The 20,216-nt window shown below is 39.6% G+C and overlaps 1 protein-coding gene across 3 annotated transcripts in view; it reads left to right on the top strand.

The window, feature by feature from the left end:
- The window catches only part of vps13b (vacuolar protein sorting 13 homolog B), a 288,855-nt gene that overhangs the window by 179,443 nt on the left and 89,196 nt on the right, over positions 1-20,216 (top strand). For all 3 annotated transcript variants that reach the window (XM_086154801.1, XM_086154799.1, XM_086154800.1), the window contains exons 32-34: positions 5,103-5,306; positions 9,164-9,290; positions 11,039-11,182. In XM_086154801.1, the coding sequence (XP_086010927.1) occupies positions 5,103-5,306; positions 9,164-9,290; positions 11,039-11,182 (475 nt within the window). The remainder of the gene's footprint in view (positions 1-5,102; positions 5,307-9,163; positions 9,291-11,038; positions 11,183-20,216) is intronic.

Below are 20,216 nucleotides of genomic sequence, written 5' to 3' on the forward strand. Positions count from 1 at the left end.
TGCTGAAAATGATCAAGCACAAACAAATGAAGACTTCCACAAACAAACCTGGTCATGTTTTATGTAAATATCTTACCCACATATGTAGCTGTTCCAAGAGGTATTATAGTGTGACTTTTCTCAAAAAGACCTGTAGTTAGTCTCTGCATTATTTAGCAATAGTCTATATTGAATGCTGAACACTAGAAACAATAAGGAATTACAATAAGGAAATAAACCAAAATTGGTGCATGCGAATGTGAGTACCAGTATTTTACAGCAAAGTAGAACAAATAGCAGAGATCAGGACACCAGTTTGGATTCAGTTGCTTTGATAGTTTTAGCAGGAACAAACACCAGATTTCCAACTTGGCGTTTATAACTTTGGATGTACGTCAACATTGTGTCTGATGCACAGGCAAAGAGATGTGATATTATATGGTTTGGAATTACTGGTTTCCTATGTTTTAATAAATAACTCAACATTCACCATGATGTTTTTTCATACCATGTGTTTTTACTGTGCAATGAATCATGGAAAGGAATGATCGATTAGTTTAATTTGAATTATCACTGGAATGTGTGAAGTCCATGAAATACATAAATTGCAACCAAGTGAAATATCTGCTCATTTGTCACATGTCTTCTTTACAAAATGGGACTATGATGTGAGAGGTGGATTTTGAATTAGTGCTTGATGAGCCTGTAAATTAAACCAAGTAGACTGACATCTTTAACAGGACGCCATGTGGAGCACATGTCTTTCTAACAACATTTCCAATACCAAATGTGTTTAAAACAATATAACTTCTCTGAAATGTAAACTTGAGGGGATAGATGACTCTTGAAATTAAGATATGTTGAAATCAAAGTGCCAACATGGACTTTGGGGTAAACAACAAATTATTGCAAACATCAGGCCTTCTTCTGTAGTTATTATCATTTACTTCTCTCGTGAGTTTTGCACGAGTTTGCGCAAAGCACTTCTTGTACTGTATACACAAGTAATGGTTTCCCCCAAAGATCTTGTGTAAATATGATCTAATTGGTCGAGGATGAGTGTCCTTTAAGTGCAATCAACTTAATGAATAACAGGCTTCTGTTGGGAATGACAATGGAGATGAGTAATGCAGTGCGGGGTATAAAAAAAGAAATCATCGGGGAATTTGCCGGTGCATGTAGGCTTAGATACAATGCAGGAAGTATGGGGGAGTTTTTCATTATTTTTTTTGTGTTGGGGCCTTAAGTCTGCAAGTTTTAGGAATAATGTTTTTGAATGGTAATCTGAGCATTTTTGTAGCTTTGTTGTCCATGCTGTTGTGTTTGCACCAGTGTTTTTACTCCTGTTTTCAGCAGGGCTACCGTCATCAAAAATCAGTTTACAAGCAGCGATGAATGACAGGGTCTTATATTCTGCTGACTCTCCATGTTCCAAAACATAATTTTTCCACTTTCACTCTGAGGGCTCTTTAGAGTTCTAATTCAGAGCTTTAATGGTAGATGCAAATTAACAGCAATTGGACTTGACTGGGGTCATAAATCCATAGCTCAGAAGTCAATGAATTCCTGGCAATTCAGAGCAGACCACCATAGGCCGGGGTGCTTAACTTACTTAGTAATTGCAACTTTCATGAATCATAATGCTTATGAATTCCCCCTCGGCGCACACACTGGCCCAGTGGGAATCCACTTTAATTCATAGGGAGTCACAGCGAAAATATTAAGAAGCCACTGTGCACTTTGGCCTCTCCACAACAGAAATTCCAGTTAGGAGCCGATGGGTGCAAATGGGGGTTGCACAGTGACATTAAGCACAACTTAAAAAACCTCAACCAAACCCTCAGTGAAATACTCTAAACCAGGGTAGGAGAAACAAACTGCTCTCGTTCACCGAAGCATGTATTCTGCTGCTTCTGTTGAATGTGCACAGATACATGGATTGCATGTGATAGTTGGTGAGATGGAGGTCTGGGGTTGTGGGTTCAGGTTGCGGGTTTCAGATTGACGAGATCCAGAAGCTGATGGGGCGTGGTTTTACCCAGTGCTTCCTGCACCCTTGGCCTGGGGCAGGGTCGGGTTGGAGAACTGCATGAAGGTTGAGAGCGCAAAGTGGGGGGTCATTTAAAGATAAGGATCATGGTACACCATGCCCCACAGGATCACCTCCTTTAACACAGCTCACTGCTCTCACACTCTGGGCCCTGAGCCTCAACCAGATCCCATTGTGGTTTGTTTTACAACCTTGAACCACAGTTAGCCTTCAAAACCTCAGCATGGTAATCAGGCTCTCCCAGGATTCCAGTTTAACAAGCCCTTTACTTATTTACAATAGGATTCTCTGTACAATATGGTTTGCTGTAACATGCTAAACATATTCCACTTTATTTTTCTAACAATTCATTACTGTCATGTAAATACTATATTTCAAATCTGGATTTCATTCGAAAGTTGTGTGAGGCAGCAAACTCAGTCTCTCACTGGCTACACCTAAATCCTCCATGGCATGCACTAGCAGCAGTGTGTGCATGCATGTGCTTATTTGCTGTTCATTGCTATGGCGTCAGCTAATGTGTGTGTAGTGCCTGTGCTCAGAAGAAAAAAAGTTCGCCTCAAACACTCATACTCCCTCATACTCATACCTAAAGTCATAACCATCGGTTTGATTGATGCTGCCTGACACGTGCATTGACTCACGTAACCTTAAACAGTGGTTGTTATTTTGCGTCTTCTTTTTGATGTCATTTCGAACAATTTACTTTAACTGTGATTAATAATCACTGCATTATGTGTCTATATACTGAACAACTTATTTTCTTCTCTAATTGATTTGTAGTCTCCCCCTCAAAAGGCCTGACTAGTATGGTTTTCACCAAGAGACATGGACATTTTGAAAATGAGCACTCGTATTTGCAATGTGATGCAAAGTCAGCTCAGTGGCTTTCTGTTCTTGGGTGTCTAACCCAAGACTAGGTTTATGTTGTGTCAGGGAAGGAAAAAATGTTTTTTGAAATTAGAGCAAAGAATGCCATGACACAGAGTGTACTTATTGAGGGGCTTTTGATCCCTCTTTTATAAATAGCAGAATTTTGTCGTAAAAAATAATGTTTTTGTGGTCTTACCCCGCAATTAAAATACGGTTGGCTCGGGAACAAGGGCAAATCTGAGTACTTGACTTTGAAAAAATTTCTACTCGCTCTCTCCCCCTTTACTTTGCCTTCCACCCTGCCTTCCTCATCTGTTAGGGAATGTCATTTATTAGTTGTTATTTTCATTATCCTCCACATTTTCCACATGCTAGTGGCTGGCAGATGTGTGATAATGGCAAGTGAGAGCCAACGCAAGGGTGTGTTTCACCTGCCTCGCTCTGTATGTTTTTAGTTCATCCATGTACACGGTGGGCAGAGTGAGTACCGTGCTTTCCCAAGGCATTCTGATTCTTCTTGGCCAAGCAGTGTGGTCTTCACATGACCAATCAAATATGTCAAACCGCCAGTGTTTTTTCCCCCCACATGTACAACACGAAAGTCTGGCTTCAATTATTATTGCACCCCAAGGGGAACTTCCAAAATTCCTCCCCTCCTCATTTGTCAGAAATGAAGCTCTCTCGTTTCCTGCGATTGGCTGAAATATGTCTTTTGATATTAAATCACACCGGTTTCCACTGGCTTCATGACCAAGACAAATGTTTATCATATTTATTTATGTCATTGGAGATGACCCTGCAGCTCAGCAATGTAGAGACTTGGCTAGAGACTCCCATGTTATGTTGATTATGAGTAAGAGAGTCTGCTAAATAAGCTGAAGTTAAGAGATAATTTGCAAAGCGTATGAGGTAACTGTGGTTTGTTTAATGTGAAAAATACAGTTTGAGGTTGGGGAGGGTGATGGAGTTACTGTTACAAAAGCCCTAATGAATCTAGACTGACACATCCCACCCAAATCTTACAGGGCTCTTGCTTTGATTTATATTTTACTCTGTTGATAAATGTGGTTCCAAATTTTGATTAAGGATCTGTTTCACTTGTTTGTATGTCAACAAATCCAGCTAAATCCAGTTATACACCTCTGATCTCTCATTGCCATTGTTTTTGTACTTGGTGCTTATTGTCATAACATCACGCTCCGGTAGAGGCCTTTCCAGTGTGGCTAAGGCAGGGAAACGCTATATGAAAATTGCCATTGACGTTGCCGAAACAAATAAAACTACTCATACTGCCGCTACATCTGTAGCCATTTTAAGCCCTTATTTATACCATTTAAGCTCTCATTTGAATTCACCAGCACAAATAAACATATCATAACGAACCGAAAGCTCTGATGTCATATACAGATGTTGAATTTTGATTATTCCTTTTGCCCCGTGAATTCGTCAGGATCTTGTCTCTCAAAGGCAAAATAGATGACATCATTTTTTCTTGGCGCTGATGGAACAGTGTTTGCTCGCTTGACTGTAGTAGTTCAGATACAGAAACAACACTGGCCACTCTGGCATATCTCTACATCTTTTACCATATTAGTTTGTGTGTACAGTAGAAATTCTGCATTTTTTTTTCTGCGTTTTAGCAAGACAGAAATAGAAAGAGAGGCAGCTAGGGCCTCTGTGTGCAGACTACTGTGCTGTCCTGCCAGCATTTAAGCAACAGTTTCTGCCAATGATAAGCTGGCCCACAGCTTACCTTCATAAAAGGCAACATTTCGAGGCCTGTGAGGTTATTTGTTTGAGGTCTGTCTCAGCAAGTGCCGTGGGCTTTGATTTGGTCATAAATCATCCTGTAAAACACTACTAAACCACAAAGTGGGTAAAGGAAAGAAAGAAGTCATTATTGGTTTAGACTCTATGCCAAAACCCCTTTGCTGCATCAACACCTATGCCGAGTGATCTACTCTACTATGATTATACAACCTGTCCCTACATGACCTCAAAACAATGAAACATCAACACATAATACATTAGTTTACGGGACTTCTGTGCCTGCCCTTTTGAATGTGACTGAAAAATAATGAAAATCCTATTCTTTGGTCCTTCTTGTATTATCTTTTACCAACCAGATGCACATTATAATGCATATTGCTGCACTGAATGCATTTTTACAGTAACTTGATTTATAAACCCTCTCTTACAGACACGCAGCAAACCTTGGCATCCTGCGAGATCCAGGCTCAGAGGTGGAGGATCGTCAATACCAGGTTGACCTCCAGTCCATCAATATTGGCACAGCGCAGTGGGAGCAACTCAAGCCAGAAAAGGAGGGATTTAAAGGTGGTACATCAGCAGAGAGCGAGAGGAGCTCCCAGAACCCAGCCTTAGAATGGAATATGGCCAGCAGGTCAGCTCCTCCAGTAATTTTGAGTTGCATGTTTAATTTTAACAAAACATCCATTTTGTAATTTGTTTGTGTGCGTGTGTGTGCGTGCACGCATGAGTGAACATGTCTCTACGACATGTTCTCTTGACCACACTGCTACACTTTCACTTGCATTGCATTCATAAGACTGGGCAGACTGCTCTGATATTAATGCACTGTAAATTGATACTTTTGTCCTTTTTTGATGATACCCTACATATACCTTGTCACCAAATTTAGACGTGTAGATACGAGGCTAATAGAATCTAATATGAAACTCTTCTATTTCATATTTATAATAAAGCTGACTAAGTATCCACCCAGGAATTTGTGCTACTTAGTCTCCATAAGCACATAAATTATGACCATTTTACATTATTTGGTTGCCGCAAAGGCCATGTGAAGCAGTTCAGAAATTAAGGTTAGGGTTAGGGTTAGACACAGATATACACATATATAGTTTTTTCTATTTGTTTATTTGTACCTGTCACAATTAATGAGGGAACAGTCAATATCTCATCTTCTTTTTTTTTTCAAAACAAATCCCTAATCTGTCATTAGTAACATTAGTAAAGACATTTCATTTCATTTAAATGGTTACCTAAGATTGTTCAGATGAGAAAAAGATTCTCCCAGTCTTCCTCTGTTTCTAACTATTTAAATGTAGGAACCTGATGGGTTGTGTTTTATTTGGATACAGAGGAAGACTTCATTATATTGCAACCTTATGATTCCTTTATAGTTTATGAACCAGCATCTGCTTAAATTATAATACCGGTTGTCTATAGATATGAAAGACACTATAGACTAGCACAGCTTTAAGAACATTTAGATAATTCGGTATACTCTGAAAGATGATAGGTGGAGGAGTTAGTAACGCCAAATTTTTAACCTCACGTGTAAAATACTTTGCCTGATGCTTCACTCACAAGCATTTGTGTCACATATGACAATAAAAAACTCTGAATTTGAATGGCAACTACTTTTCTAACCCGCTCAAGCTCACTTGCCACCATGTTGTTTTTCTGTTTTGTTCAAGTGCAGAATGTGTCCCATTGTATCCATTTCTCTCAAATATTAAAGTAGAGGCCCAGTCAGCAAGAAATAATTCTATAGAGGTAAACTTCTAGCTGAACTCCCAATTTATTAAAATTTGACTGATAGTCACATGTGACGTGTAACCAGCTGTGCATGTCCTGTTATCATAGTACTGATATGGAAGCAATATGTAGTTGCTTAGTTAGCTCCCCATCATGGAGCCCGTCCACGCACATAATTACAAACCTTGTCATTTTTATATTGACTCAGGAGCTTAAACAAGCATGAGTATAACAGCCTTGTTGGCCCTACATCCTTTTTTTCCCACTCATGTTTTGAGAGGGAACGGGCCCAAAAATCACAGAATTGCAGGCAGAGTCCAAATTTCTTGCTTGTCAACTAAAAATAAGTCTTGTGAAAGAATGCAGTGAAAAATCAACATAGGCATGATTGAGACTGAGTGTTCTCAGGTCATTAAGTTAAAAAACAGGGGCTGGGTGAGATATACACCTTTTACCATGAGAATTATATTTTCCTACTTTTTACACAACAACCATAGAAACTTTTTTCCTTTGCTGACTGAATCCCTACTAAACTGTCCTTTCTGGTTCAAACCCCTCAAATTTTAACTTCCCATTAGTGAGTCGTAGATGTTGTAATCCCCAATTACTTTTAACGCAGCACGGGACATTCAGCTTCAAAACACTTTGTTTTTCACACGGTGGTATGCTGCTCTGTATACTCTAGCTATGACTCCAGCAACACACAATTGTCAAATGGGCACGTAATTTAAAATGTTCTAACACGATGAGGAAGGGGAAGTCAAGTTCGCGGCTTAATTTGTCTACTGCAGTCACCCCCAGAACTCCACCACCTCTTTTACAACAAGTCTTGACGCAAACCACTTACAAAGTTCACACCTCCCACTCTTTCCTTGTATTGATACCCCACTTTTTTTCTCCAGATTTGGATGTGAGGCATGTTCACTTTGCAATTTTTGGGTTCAATTCCAGCAGTTGTGGATCTGCAGTGGCCTCAGTTGGCTTCCTGAGGTTTCGTGAGGAAATTCCAGCACTGTGGATCCACTGACAGAATCTGTCCTCATCACAGTTTGTTGTTGTCACCTGGGAAAGACCCTTTGTCAGGGAGCTGTGAACTCTCTACACCTTCCCTCTCATCAGAGACCTAATGAAGCCCCCCCCCCCTTTCATTCTGAGTTTTTACTCTTTCTCTCTCTACTTTTGTTCACACTTTGTTATTGTATAATGTAAATGTCACATGACTTTCTCTCATTTGCTATTGGCACCAAACCTATTAAAAAGTAATGAGCACAAAGCTCTCCTGTAGTGCTTGTAAACTAAGCTCCATGCCTTGTGGGCTCGGTGGTAAATGATAGCACCTGTCCCCGGCAACGAGACACTCATTGTTTCAATCCCTGTTTGAGGAGAGATTAGCCAACACCAATTGGCCTCACAGATCATTTCACCTCTGTATTAGGTCTCCCTCTACCTCCATGCAAAGAAATGCATCAGGAAATAATCCCCTGAGGGCTCTGTTAATGCACATTTGTGCAGCAGAAGTGAATATGATATTGGTTTTGGTTGAGTGCTGTACACTAGGCCACCTTGAAACATGGCCTTTTTAATCCTGGCCAACTATAAATATTGGAAGCCTTACAGATTGATTGTTTTAATAGCAGCAGATGTGGCAATTAACACCCTCTTAAAAAGCTCACTTGTATATTTGTGTTACTGTTAACAAATGTTCCCACAAATATTACTAGTTTTTGGGAAGGAACATTAATGAAATGAAGAAAGCTGATGTGAGAAGGTCTTAGTTTGATCTTGTGTATACAATTAAGGGGTGTTCCCAATTGACAATTGTCAAATAATATCTCTGTCTGGCTCTGTATACTTCCAGTTAAAATGCGTTCAACAAGAAATAAAAAAGATCTTGGTAATGTAATAGTTCTACATTCTGCTAAGGAAGGGAAAATTGATTTTGAAGTCTTTTATTTTGCCTTTAGCTTTTCATCCTACTGGTCTCAATTTGATATACCAGAGCAGGTTTCAAATGTTTGTCTGGTTGTCTACTTGGGGCATAACAAATGTTCAAATGTGAACATTTTGCGTTTTTGACTTGTCTTTGGTAGGTAGACAGCATGAAATAGACAACTGGTAACTGTCACAATATTTTAGGCATAAAAAAGCTCTAGGAATAATTGTGAACAAATGGTTCATGTCTGTGCTTAGTGACGTGTAATGCTCAAATGACTTTACTATCAGAAAGTTTGAACTTATATCTAGAACGTAATCCTGACACTGTAAACATTTGCTGTGCAATATTTCATTTCATAACAGTACACGACAATTTTTCCTTTATCATACTATTGTGCACTCCTTACCTCATTTGTTACTAAGACACTTATAGTTTTATCACTTGTTTACTAAAACACTTTATAGTTTCACTGAGACACTTTATAGTTTATAATTTATTTTATTTCTAATTCTGCCTTTTCTTTATTTATTACTGTTATATTTTCTGTAACTCTGGCACAACAATTTCCTTCGGGATTAATAAAGTTGTTCTTATCTTATCTTATCTTATCTTATCTTATTTAAAATGGAAATGAGAATGAAGTTGCTCCTTGATGAATTCTACACATCTACCCACTTGATTCTACGGCTGCAGAACTTGGATGATTTGATTATGGTCTCCTTTGCCGCGTCCAGTGGAATTGATTCTTAAGATGTGTCTGCTAACAATGTGGCTTCTGTTTGTGTGTATTTGCGTGTGTTCAGTATCAAACGGCACCAGGAGCGCAGGGCCATCCTGACACCTATCGTGACTGACTTCTCTGTCCGAGTGACGGCCGCCCCGGCCATCATCTTCAGCAAGAATCTCTCCCTTGACAGTGGACAAGTAGAGGTCTGTATGCGTCCAGCGGCAGTTTTACTTCAATTAAATTTCATAGAGATTTTATAAATTTTAATAAGAAAAATTTAGAAAAAAACAATAATTCATTCATGTTAACTTTTTTACTTGACATCCATTCACCATTTGTTCGAAACATGTTTTGTTGTGCATGTACATTAACCTTTATTGAGAATGTGGTTAGGCATGATAGGAAAGCCTAGGTTTTGTGTCACAGAATCAGGATCATTGCAGGAGGGGTTGATAATCCCCAGCTGTCATTTTGGGGAAATCCCCAGTTGCTCCCATCCGTTGTTACCATAATGCGCAACACATATGACTTGATGGAATGGCTTCACAACAAGTGACAAAGTGATGAGGTGGAAAACAGCTAGCTTTACTTAATTATGCAAAATAATGAATGCTACTTTTCCTTGTTTGTTTATTTTTTTCCAAATTATTTTAAAAGGATCAGGCACATTCCTTCTGGGAGTGCATGTCTATTTTCACAGAGTCTAACTGGAACCTTAGCAGGTTGTTTATAGTCAAATAGTTTCACAATTAACAACAGCAGGTTTATGAATAGAGATCTGCAAAAGTCCACACAAACATATTTTGCTCCCTGTACTTTCCAGACTTTTTCATTACTTGCTCTCACTGTGCCCTTTGACTGCAACCTGTTATAACATGATTGCAAACATTACTAAGCATCCATATGAAAATAGACATTAATTATATTGGATGTCATATGTATTAATATTTTGCATTAGCATTAACAGTAACTTTCTCATTAAGAGTCCCTCTGCCAGCACACCATGTAATGGAGGCTTTTGACCCACACAGTTCAGACCTTTCTGCTTATACAGCTGATGTTTTCTGGCACGGCTCACTTAAACTTCCTGGCTCTTTGATGCCTTGTCCATCCATGCTAACATGCCCCTTGACAATGCATAACAGCTAATTCATAGTTTGAGGACAAACACACACACACACACACACACACACACACACACACACACATGCACGCACGCATGCACGCACACACAAACACAGACCAAATAGCATTCAAGTAACTCCCCACAGTTCTTAGAGCCAAAACCAACAACACACATTGAACACAACCTTAAAAAACATGCCTCAGTAAAAGGGGATTACAGCACTTTAATATTAAAGAATTAAACTAATTTTCAACCAGTTTATGACTTATAACAGAAACACACTTTTTTGTGAATGATCCAATGAAAGTTGTTTTAATAACAAAAAAATGGAAAATAGAAAATAAAAAAATAAGCTTGATCATAATATGTTTCGAACGTTGGTATAAATGGATAACAGCAGTGTTAAATCGATTACGCATGCTGTCACTGCAGCTTTTCTGTACATGTGTCTGTGAGTTCCTGCACACAGTTGTGCGGACATGAGTGTGTGCGTATGGCCATACATGTATGTTACAGTTTGGATTGTAACCGAGTGATACGCCAATAGACGTAACCTCCAGGTTGAGGTTAGAAATGCTGACTCTGGGTGGGACCCTAGAGTGGACATAGGAGTGAAGTTATCGTAGAGCAGATGTGCTAAAGAGGACAAGATAGAGGAGTGATTGAAAGTCTTAGCTCTCCTATAAATACGTCAATAAATAAAGGCGAAAAAAAATAAAATGTGAGGTCACAAAAAGTCCTTGTGTTGTTTTGAATAAGCTGCTCCCTCCTCCTCCCTGTTTTTGATTTCCTCATCTTACCGTTCTACTTTCTCCTTTCGTCTAGGATGTGGTTGTGTGTGGTCACTCTCTCGAGGTGAATGTGACCAGCAGTCTGGATTTCTACCTCAGTATTGCTCAGGTGCAGCTCCTTCAGCAACTTCTCAGCGAAAACATGGTTGGCATGGACACCTCTGTGAAAAGTGCTGAGGTACATATTTTGTGTCTATAAATTTATGAAAGAAATTAACGTTGGAATGAAAATCCACTTGGCAATGTTATAAAACAACAAAATAAATACATTCACTGTTATTACATTGCCGGTCTTTCAGTAATGTATCATTAATGTTTTACAGATACTTTTGTCCCTTAATATCAACCCTGCCTGTTTTGAGTGAATCTAACACATTTAAATATTTATTCATTCAGAGCAAGCCAGTTCTCTAATGTGGAGTTGGTTTACTGAGCTGTGTTCAGCTGCAGCTTTCAGGGCCATTCCTATTGTTTACAGGACAGGGAGCTTCCAGGCGCCATTTGCCCTGTCTGACTGCTCAATAAAGCTTGCTAATGGAATACAATATAAAAATATTTACCCACCATAGGAAGGATGGGAGTCATAGAGGAGAGAAGGGGATGCAAAGGGATGGGGGCAATGCGATCAAAATTAACCATATTGACAATAGTGGGGTGATTTTAATGGCTGTTTCTACCTAAAATTTTATTTTCTGGGGAGCATGTATGTGAGTGCATCAAATGACTTGGATCCAAAAAATGTTCCTGTAAAGTACCGAAGTTGTCTTCTCTGAAGACGTAAACAAGGATGATAGATTTACAAAGGTGAAGCCATTATCCTTTGTCTGTTGTCGCTAAAGATACAATAGACCGCCAATATAAGCAGTACTGTGTAACATGATAAGGCATACGCAAAGTAGATTATCACCCATAACCAAACACCATTCAATAGTTATCTAACAAATGGGAATCATGATGTTTTTAAATGTCATCAATTATTTTGTTATTTAAATTGTCAGTCTGAAGGGGGAGCTGGCTCTACATCTGCTCTTGATTTGGGTGATCTCAGAGCCTGCACCTCTGACTTGTAATAATTCATGGCTTCATTCTGTTGAGGGGCAGCTAATGGCCACAAGTGGGTTCATCCAGGTTCAGGGCAGGATGGGAAAGTTCAGCAAGTATTCCAAGAGGTCTATTGGCAGGAGATGGAATGATTTAAAGTGCGGTTATGAATCAGTGCCTCACCGCTTTACTTAAATTAAAAATGTCATTCAAATTGGATTTATGAAAGTTTATTTTACCTTTATTTCTCAAGGCAATGTAAAGCAAGTATTTTTCTCTCAAACTTCCCAACGTTGCTTCACTGACACGCTGCTGCACACATATCCTGCAAACTGAATCTTTCCTCTTTGATAATGGTCCATGCATGAGTATTCACCGGGATTAGGGGTGTTGTTGGAGTACTTTGTCAAGATCTGCTGAGTGTTCTTTTATCCTCTACCAATGTTCATAAACTATCATGCTTACTCTTATTCTAAGTCCACATGTAAGTTTAGTATTTTGTCTCTGTCTCAGATGAATATAGCCATATCAAAACACGGGTCCAGGTTGCTGATCAACTCTATACTTTTTCAGAAATGAGGAATACATTCTTGCGAGAATGCTAAAACATCGACCTAATATCAATACATTTTGCTCATAGTTGTTTGGAGTTGTCTTTGTTTCACACTGTATTTTCCTATAGTCTACATTCATCTTAGATGCATGTTATTTTACTCATGTTTTTATATTAGAGCCTGAGGTCAGTCGGTTTGTCCTTTTATCCACGTGCAGCTGGAGAACAAGAGGTTACTCAGGGTAAATATGGTCGGTTTTTAACTTTTTGGACACTGTCAGTATTGAAAAAAAATGTACCTTCATCTATCTCAGTCTCATAGGTTTTTGGCAAGTAGTCCTGTGTGACTTTTTGGCTTGGGCCATGTTGAAGAGAGGTCATCTTTACTAAGATGACGTCTGAGCTGTTTCTCTCTGTTCCAAACAAGTCCATTGTACAAGCTGCAGGGCCCTCTAGTGGTGTTTTTCACTTCAGGCTCATGTAATGTCATGCTTAGGCCCCAGTTCCCGAGGATTTTTCCTTTCACATACAGTCTGAGCCACCATTAATGTGTCCATCCCCTGCTAATATATTACAAATACCAGATTCAGATTCATTGAGAAAACTTGATGCCTTTCCACCTGCTGCTGACAGGTGACAAATAGTTAAAAGAAGTGTAGATATATTTACAATGACAGGTTTCATATATGAATCTTTCATTTCAAACCCGATTATATTTTAGATATCAGTATAGTTTTTTCCTTCTCCCTGCATGAGTCTTGCTCAAAGAATTCTTCTGATAGCGGGAGCCTGAAGTTGTGCTTTAATAAAGCATCTCTGCTCTGTGTTGACCTGAGCAGGACAAACACCAAACGCTGCCCCTTACTCTATCTCCCTCTCTCTTCTCATTTCCAAAAATGTTGTCTTTCTTGGTTCCCAGGCTTGAGGTTTGGCTTGAACAATCTCTACACAATCCAGGGCACTGATTTCAAACAGTCTCAATTGCCCCTCACAGCTGTGTTTTATTGTCTGGGTTAATGAATATTTTTTGTGGGGAGTTTTTGGTTCCTTGACAATGCCACCGCGAGGCAGGCGCGTGGGTAATGTGTACAAGCCTGCAGTGTGACTTCAGTGATTTTTTCGGTCAGTAACTGTGTTTGAAAAGAACATGTTCGATGTCTTTTTTCCCACATTCTAGTTCAATTCTCAGTGTAGTTAGTTTTTCACTCATCCTTCATCTTCGTCTACTGGAATCAAATGTAGCATGATTTCAAAAACACCCTGTGGGCTTCATCCCTATTTTTATTTTCCGCCTCTTTGTTTGAACGATCATCCGTCAGCAGGCTCATTCAAGGAATACCTGACCGAATTTGACAACACTTGTGGATCTGTCAAATAAAATGAAAAAAATAAACATGGTCTTTTTTTTCTTTGTTAGTTTTGTATTTTCCTTCATCTCTGCAATTGGAGTGCCTTATTGTTATTTGATATCCATCATGAAATCCCGAAGCAGAAGGTCTTACAGTCAATAGCTATGACATCTTGATAAAACATGGTCAACTTATCTCATAGCTCTGTCACATCACTGTCACATTGCAGATGTGTACTTGCACACTCATATGCGTGCACACATAAACATGATCTTTATATTCTCAGGTTTATAACTGCCTACAGCAGAATTATTTTCAGGCACCAGCTGTGAAGACCAGTTTTTTGTTTGCTTTTTATTTAACAACAGACCCATGTTATTGGTTGCTCTGAAACATGCATTTGGCACAAGAACAACTTTCCTAAGAATTTTAATGTATTTGAAACAAAATTGGAAATCAGTAGGAATAGAAAATATTTCAAAAATTGCTATGCCTCTCTCAGTGGTATTGCTTTCTTTTTGCCTGACATCCACACAAGTGCAGATGAAGCCAGGGTCAGTCATGTGCTTGTACCACAGTGTGAGAGGAAAATACCCTCTGGTGCAGGGGAAGTCCGGCTCGGCTTCATCCTCCACCTCATCCTGGGATGATTACACGCATGGGAAACAGGGCTTTAGTCTCTCCAGCGCTCATGCACAGGCACACATGCATACACACACACACACACACACACACTGCCAGTGCACACAAAGCATATGCCAAGGCAGCACCCATGTTCAGGGCAAGGTATCAGGCATCACAGGAACCTCTGGATTACAGGTTTCAGGAAACACATGTAGGAAAAAATGCTAAGTCTAGTCACCCAGTCTCTCCGAGCCTTTCTGATTTGCTTTCATTGACCTCCTTGTGCTTGGGCGCATATATCTTGCTGTAGCTTCGGCTCATCATTATACTGTCATCCTCCCTTTTTTGTCATTTTTCTTCTCTTGTTTCATGCTCCTCCTTTCACTTCATTCATCTTTTTCCCACATCAAGCTGGCACATCTCCTACTTGGATAGGTGTTGATCCTTTCAGAGTTAGCGGGCTGGCTGATGCTCACTTGAACACTGAGCAGAGAATTATGGTGTTTTCAGATCATGATATTTACAGTTATGAATAAAGGCAGTCCAACTCTGGTGTGCTAAGTCTGCACATGGGTTGCACTGTCATGCAAAGCGGAAATAATGCAGCACTTAAACAGTGGCCAGCAAAGAGGAACTGTGGTTAGAAGTGAATTTACAGTAGGCATAAATAAGTTGGTTGGTTGCTGGTTTGGTTAGTCAGTGGATTTGGACTGCACTTTTAAGTTATTTGTGTGAAAGAGGCAGTGGTGCGTGTTCCTTTGGCACATCACGACCGGCCCCACAGTCTACTCAGCGCTGTCAATCAGAGAGTGGTCAGAAAGGTATCCCAGATGTTCCCTCACAAAATCGTCAATGGTTTTATTTGAGAAAAAAAAAACAACCTCTGCACACCCATGTTAAAACAGTTTTACTAATTTTTGCATGCCTTTAACCGTGGAAGCGGAGCAACCTTCTCCGTTCTCTTGTATAACAACTCAGCCTTCATCCATGTACCGAAGGAGAATTAGCTGAATGTCAAAAGCAAGCAAGATGGCTTATCTAAGCCATGGTGTTATTGACAAGCTTGGCTCATTGAGGGAGCTGGGGCTGGATCCTTGTCTGTGTTTAAAGTAAACCATTTCCAGGGCCGCTCCTCTTTGTGATGAGTGTTTCATATTGTCTCGGAGCTGTTGAGCTTTGAGAAGTGAAGTTGTTCTCTCGAACTCCCGATCTTTCCTGGACAGTGAAGTGTCAGAGGAGATTTGATATATTCTGCTGGCCAACAGAAATAGGAAGGCATAAGATGAGAGTGAAAGCCCGAAGAACAAAAAAGGAACAGAGCAGTCAGTAAGAGTGTAGAGACAGCTTGTGAGAGAAAAGTCAAATGACTGAGAATGTGAGAAGAAACAAGAGTAAAGAAGAAATCCACAGAGATGAGACATGACACAAGGAGAAAAGCAGCAAAAATCCAGAGTTTGCACTCATTCTTTTCTCTGTCCAAAGTATTTTTCTGCAAATGTGGGAGCTGACGTCCCTAAGAGGTCAGCTCTTAACCAGTCAACCTGGCCATTAACCCTCTCAATGGGCCAGCCCGCTTTCACCCTGACCTTTTCCCATCCTGCTTAGCACTATTTTCATTCACCCAGTGGCCACTGAGAACAATAATAAATAATGTTCCTCATGCAACCATCTCCTTTTCCATTCTGGCGGCCTTACATTGGTTAACTAAGAGCCGTTGTCTCAGCTTATCTTAAGCATACATAATAAGTTAGCCAGTGGTTATCTCTCTCCCTTCTTTTGTTATGAAACCATATCTTTTTTTGTTCATTTTTTTTCCTCATGTCTCAATGACCCTTCTGTTTGAATCAACTGCTAATTGACAGCCAGTCATAACAACTCACCTTCGTTGTTCAGCTCCAGTACCCTAATCCAGCTTCTTCTCAAAGCATAAATGTGGCACATTCTTAAATTCTCCTTGGAAACTCAATCTATTTGAGATCAGTAGCAGCTGAATTTGCTCTCCCCTCAATCGGTTTTGGCGAAATTGGCGTGAAACTTCAGATAAAATCATGATGGTTGGAATTATATTAGCGTAGGGAAACAAACGTCGTCTTTGAGGAGAGGCAGCAGGGCCCCTGCCGTGAACTGGGGGATCAGGTTTCTACTCAGGTGAGGTGGAGTCAGAAGTGCCCTTTCTCTCCCTGCCTGCAGAGGAAACAGGGTCAGAGACCCACGGGACTTGTAAAAGCAGGCTGTACCAGGCCAGCTAGCACACACACACACACACACACACACACACACACACACATATGTACGCATGCCATTGCAGACTTTGTTCAGTGGACTAGCCCCTTTTTTTTTCTCAAGGTGAAAAGAGGAAACAGATTTTTTTGTCACCTGTATAAGCAAGCTTTTACCTAGAATAACAGGTGGTCAGAAGTATTGAGTTCTCTTTGTGTAAATTGGATTGTGTTGTAAAAATTTTTGTGGGTGTGACTTTACATTTGGGTTTGCATTGGTCTGCGTGTGTTTGTATTTGATAGTACCATCCATCCTATCTCGTTCTCCGCAGGTCCTGTGGTTAACTGTAGTACTACCGAGTTCCTCTTGGACCACTCTCATAAACTAAATATTTATCCCAAGACAAAATTTGCAAATCATTCCAGATACTTGGGAGATTTTCCATGGATTCTTGCTTATTTTCTTTTAAGTTAGGCGTCACTACCCCTTTGTCAGTCAGGTAACACCAGAATATGAGCTGTTATTAATCTACCAATTCAAGTCGGACACTTTGACCCCATAACTTTATAAAACAAATCTATCCAAAACTAAGTATTTTGTTTACGGTATGAATGAGTGGGAAACTTGCTGTTTTGAATTTTTTTTGACTGTTGAAGCTGTTTTTCAAGTGAAAACACCTAATCATTGCCCAGTCAAAGTTATTATTTTTAATTGAATTTCTTTGTCAGGCTCTGACTCGTGGGTGGAAAAATCAGGCCGTGCCAAAACGCCTTCAGTACTTCAAAATTGTAATAAACATTTTAAGTTTTTTGACATTTTAATGATCACGTATTTTAAATACAGTTTTCTCAGAGTGGGATAGTAATTTGCTTCATACTTGGGAAATATACCTGGTACTGGGAATATGCAAAATTTGGAATCTATGTTTTTATTTTATTTTTTTTACCAAATATATTTTCTCAGTGTCTACATGTCCAGGTGTAGGAACATACATTACATTATTTGAATGACCAAGTGAGACGTTGATTTTATCCATTACTTTTTTCAATTTGTCTATTTGTGGTGGCTGCAGTGTTGTGGATATGATGTCTGAGATTAATTATCAAGCATACACTTCCCGTATTCCAACACCTGGGATAGACTTCAGTTCATGAAGTTTTTTGATCAAGTGTGTGTGATTCCAATATCAGTACCGCAGCCAGAAAAGGAAAAATCATGTGTGAAAGGATGAGGGAGTTTTGTAGTTCAATACAGTGCAGTTGCCCTCCCGTCTTTAATTCTGGTTCTCAAATTGACCAGAAAGGCCAAGTGGTCATGCATTTAGACACCCGAAATTGTTTCTTCACCTTTAATGTTCTCTTGAACGTCGCTTGTCTAGCCTAGCCAAGGTTTTTAAAGTCTAAAAAAAATCTGATAGCCATTGTAGCCGCTTACATGGGTGTGCTTTTTTTTTTTGTATTCACATCGTCCTTTACCCTTGTCCTTTATGTCCCCCTGTATTTAGAACCACCCCACATAATCCAGATGAGGGGACAGGGGGTCTTACATCATTCTCCTTTGAGAACTGAACATGCAGCACATCAGAGCCTTTGTCTCATTCAGGCCTGGGAGCATATCCAGATAGAAATAAAGGAAGATTACTTCAATCCTCCCCTTCTTATTTCAGCTCTGTAAATAGACAGCAAGCCAGGATTTTTCTTCTGTTCACGTTGGTCTTTGAATTTGTGTGTGTGTGCATGGCGCGTGTGCGCATGCATGTGCTCATGTAAATTTTTTTTAGCTGTTATGTGTGCTTGCATTTCAGTACACGCTCAAGCTTGTGTGCATTTCCAATCACATCTTTTCATAACCAGGAGTGAATGTGCACTGCTTCCTTGGGGGTGTTGGCTGATCATAGCACCCCTGGAATGAACCTTTCACCTCCCACCCTGCCCCACTCTTAACTTCCCCACCTCACCTCAGGTCAGTGTTGTTTTCCTTGCTGTTGCCATTTCCTCGTGACAGTGTTACTAAAGCAGAGCATACAGACATGGCCGCCAGGCAGTACATTCAGACATTTCAGTGGAATACTGCATGACCTAATGAAAGGCATCTCCACTGTTTTTTGAAGTCTCTCAAGCGTCTCCTTCTGTCAACCATGGAACCCGTTTTGTAGACAATGCATTTTGAAGTCTCTTTTTGTTGTTTGTTTGTTGGTAACATAATGCCACTGCTGATGATGTTAAGTTAAAAGCTTGAATGGGTGATCTGGAGGGCCAAGTTGAAACCGGATTACTATAGAAAAATGTGTGTTTTCATTTTGTGCATGCTTGTTTTTTTTTTTGTTGTTTTTTTTTTTAGAGAAATGCCACGAATTTCTTTTTTGCTCACTTGATATAAACAGAGTATGTTGTCAGTTCCTTTAAATGTCTTAAGTTACCCATACACAATTTAAGATCAGTTAAATGAGTCAAGTTGTGAATCAGAACAAGGTAGAACAAGGTAGAACTACTCTCACAGTAGCTCGCCCACACACTCCATCACACCCACAAGTTTCAGAAGTCACCGTCACCACGTAGCCCACCTTACTCTGGGACTCTCGTGTGTAAACATTGCAGCCTCAAAATTAGATTAGAAATTTACCCCCACACAAATCTCAAAACCAAATAGGGACGGTGACTTCTAATGAGAGCCAGTTGTGCTCTACTCTATTCCCATAGAAAGAAAGAATAAAGGCAGGAAGAGAGGATAAAGGCAAGAGAGTCTAATGATGACTCTCCTGCTCTGGGGGATGGAATCACAGAAATTGAATCAGACCATCAGACAGGGTTTTTCTGTCTCTCATTCACATTTGCCGTAGTGTTTCTTACAGTAAAATCACACCTTTTATCCACATCTGGCTTTCATCTTAACTCAGTCATCAATTGAGATGTTACACTTTTCTTCATAAGTTGTGATTTGATAAATATACGTCTAATATTAAATGCACAATGACTATTTATCACTGATATTTGTTCTGCCAAATTCTAAATCCAACTTTGGCCGCACGATAATATAATTGCCAAATATCTGGGATTTTACTTCTGTTTTGTTTACTGTGCAAGTAATATTTTGTTTATCGTGAATAATGAAAGTATTTGTTGATAAGAACCATTCAGCAGTACTCGTTTTCAGGCCAAGAGATTAAACTGGATGAGAAGAGAGAGTCTGTATATCATTTCTAGTAACTTACATCATGATGGTAGGCCATTTTTCCTCATCTGTTTGTTTTCAAAAACGCAGTTGTGGTGTTAATGAAGACATTGTCATCTGGAGTTTTTGAACATGTCTTTCAATGAGTAATAGCACTACTATGTTTTCTGCTTATACAAACAGCCAGTGTTATTGTAGCATTATGGGATAATTCCTGCATGTCCTCACAATCACCCCCAAAGCAAACTGATGTA

Source organism: Fistularia commersonii, chromosome 11, assembly GCF_037954325.1.
Source record: "Fistularia commersonii isolate RoL2024-O1a breed Wild chromosome 11, RoL_Fcom_v1.0, whole genome shotgun sequence".
Lineage (NCBI taxonomy): Eukaryota > Metazoa > Chordata > Actinopteri > Syngnathiformes > Fistulariidae > Fistularia > Fistularia commersonii.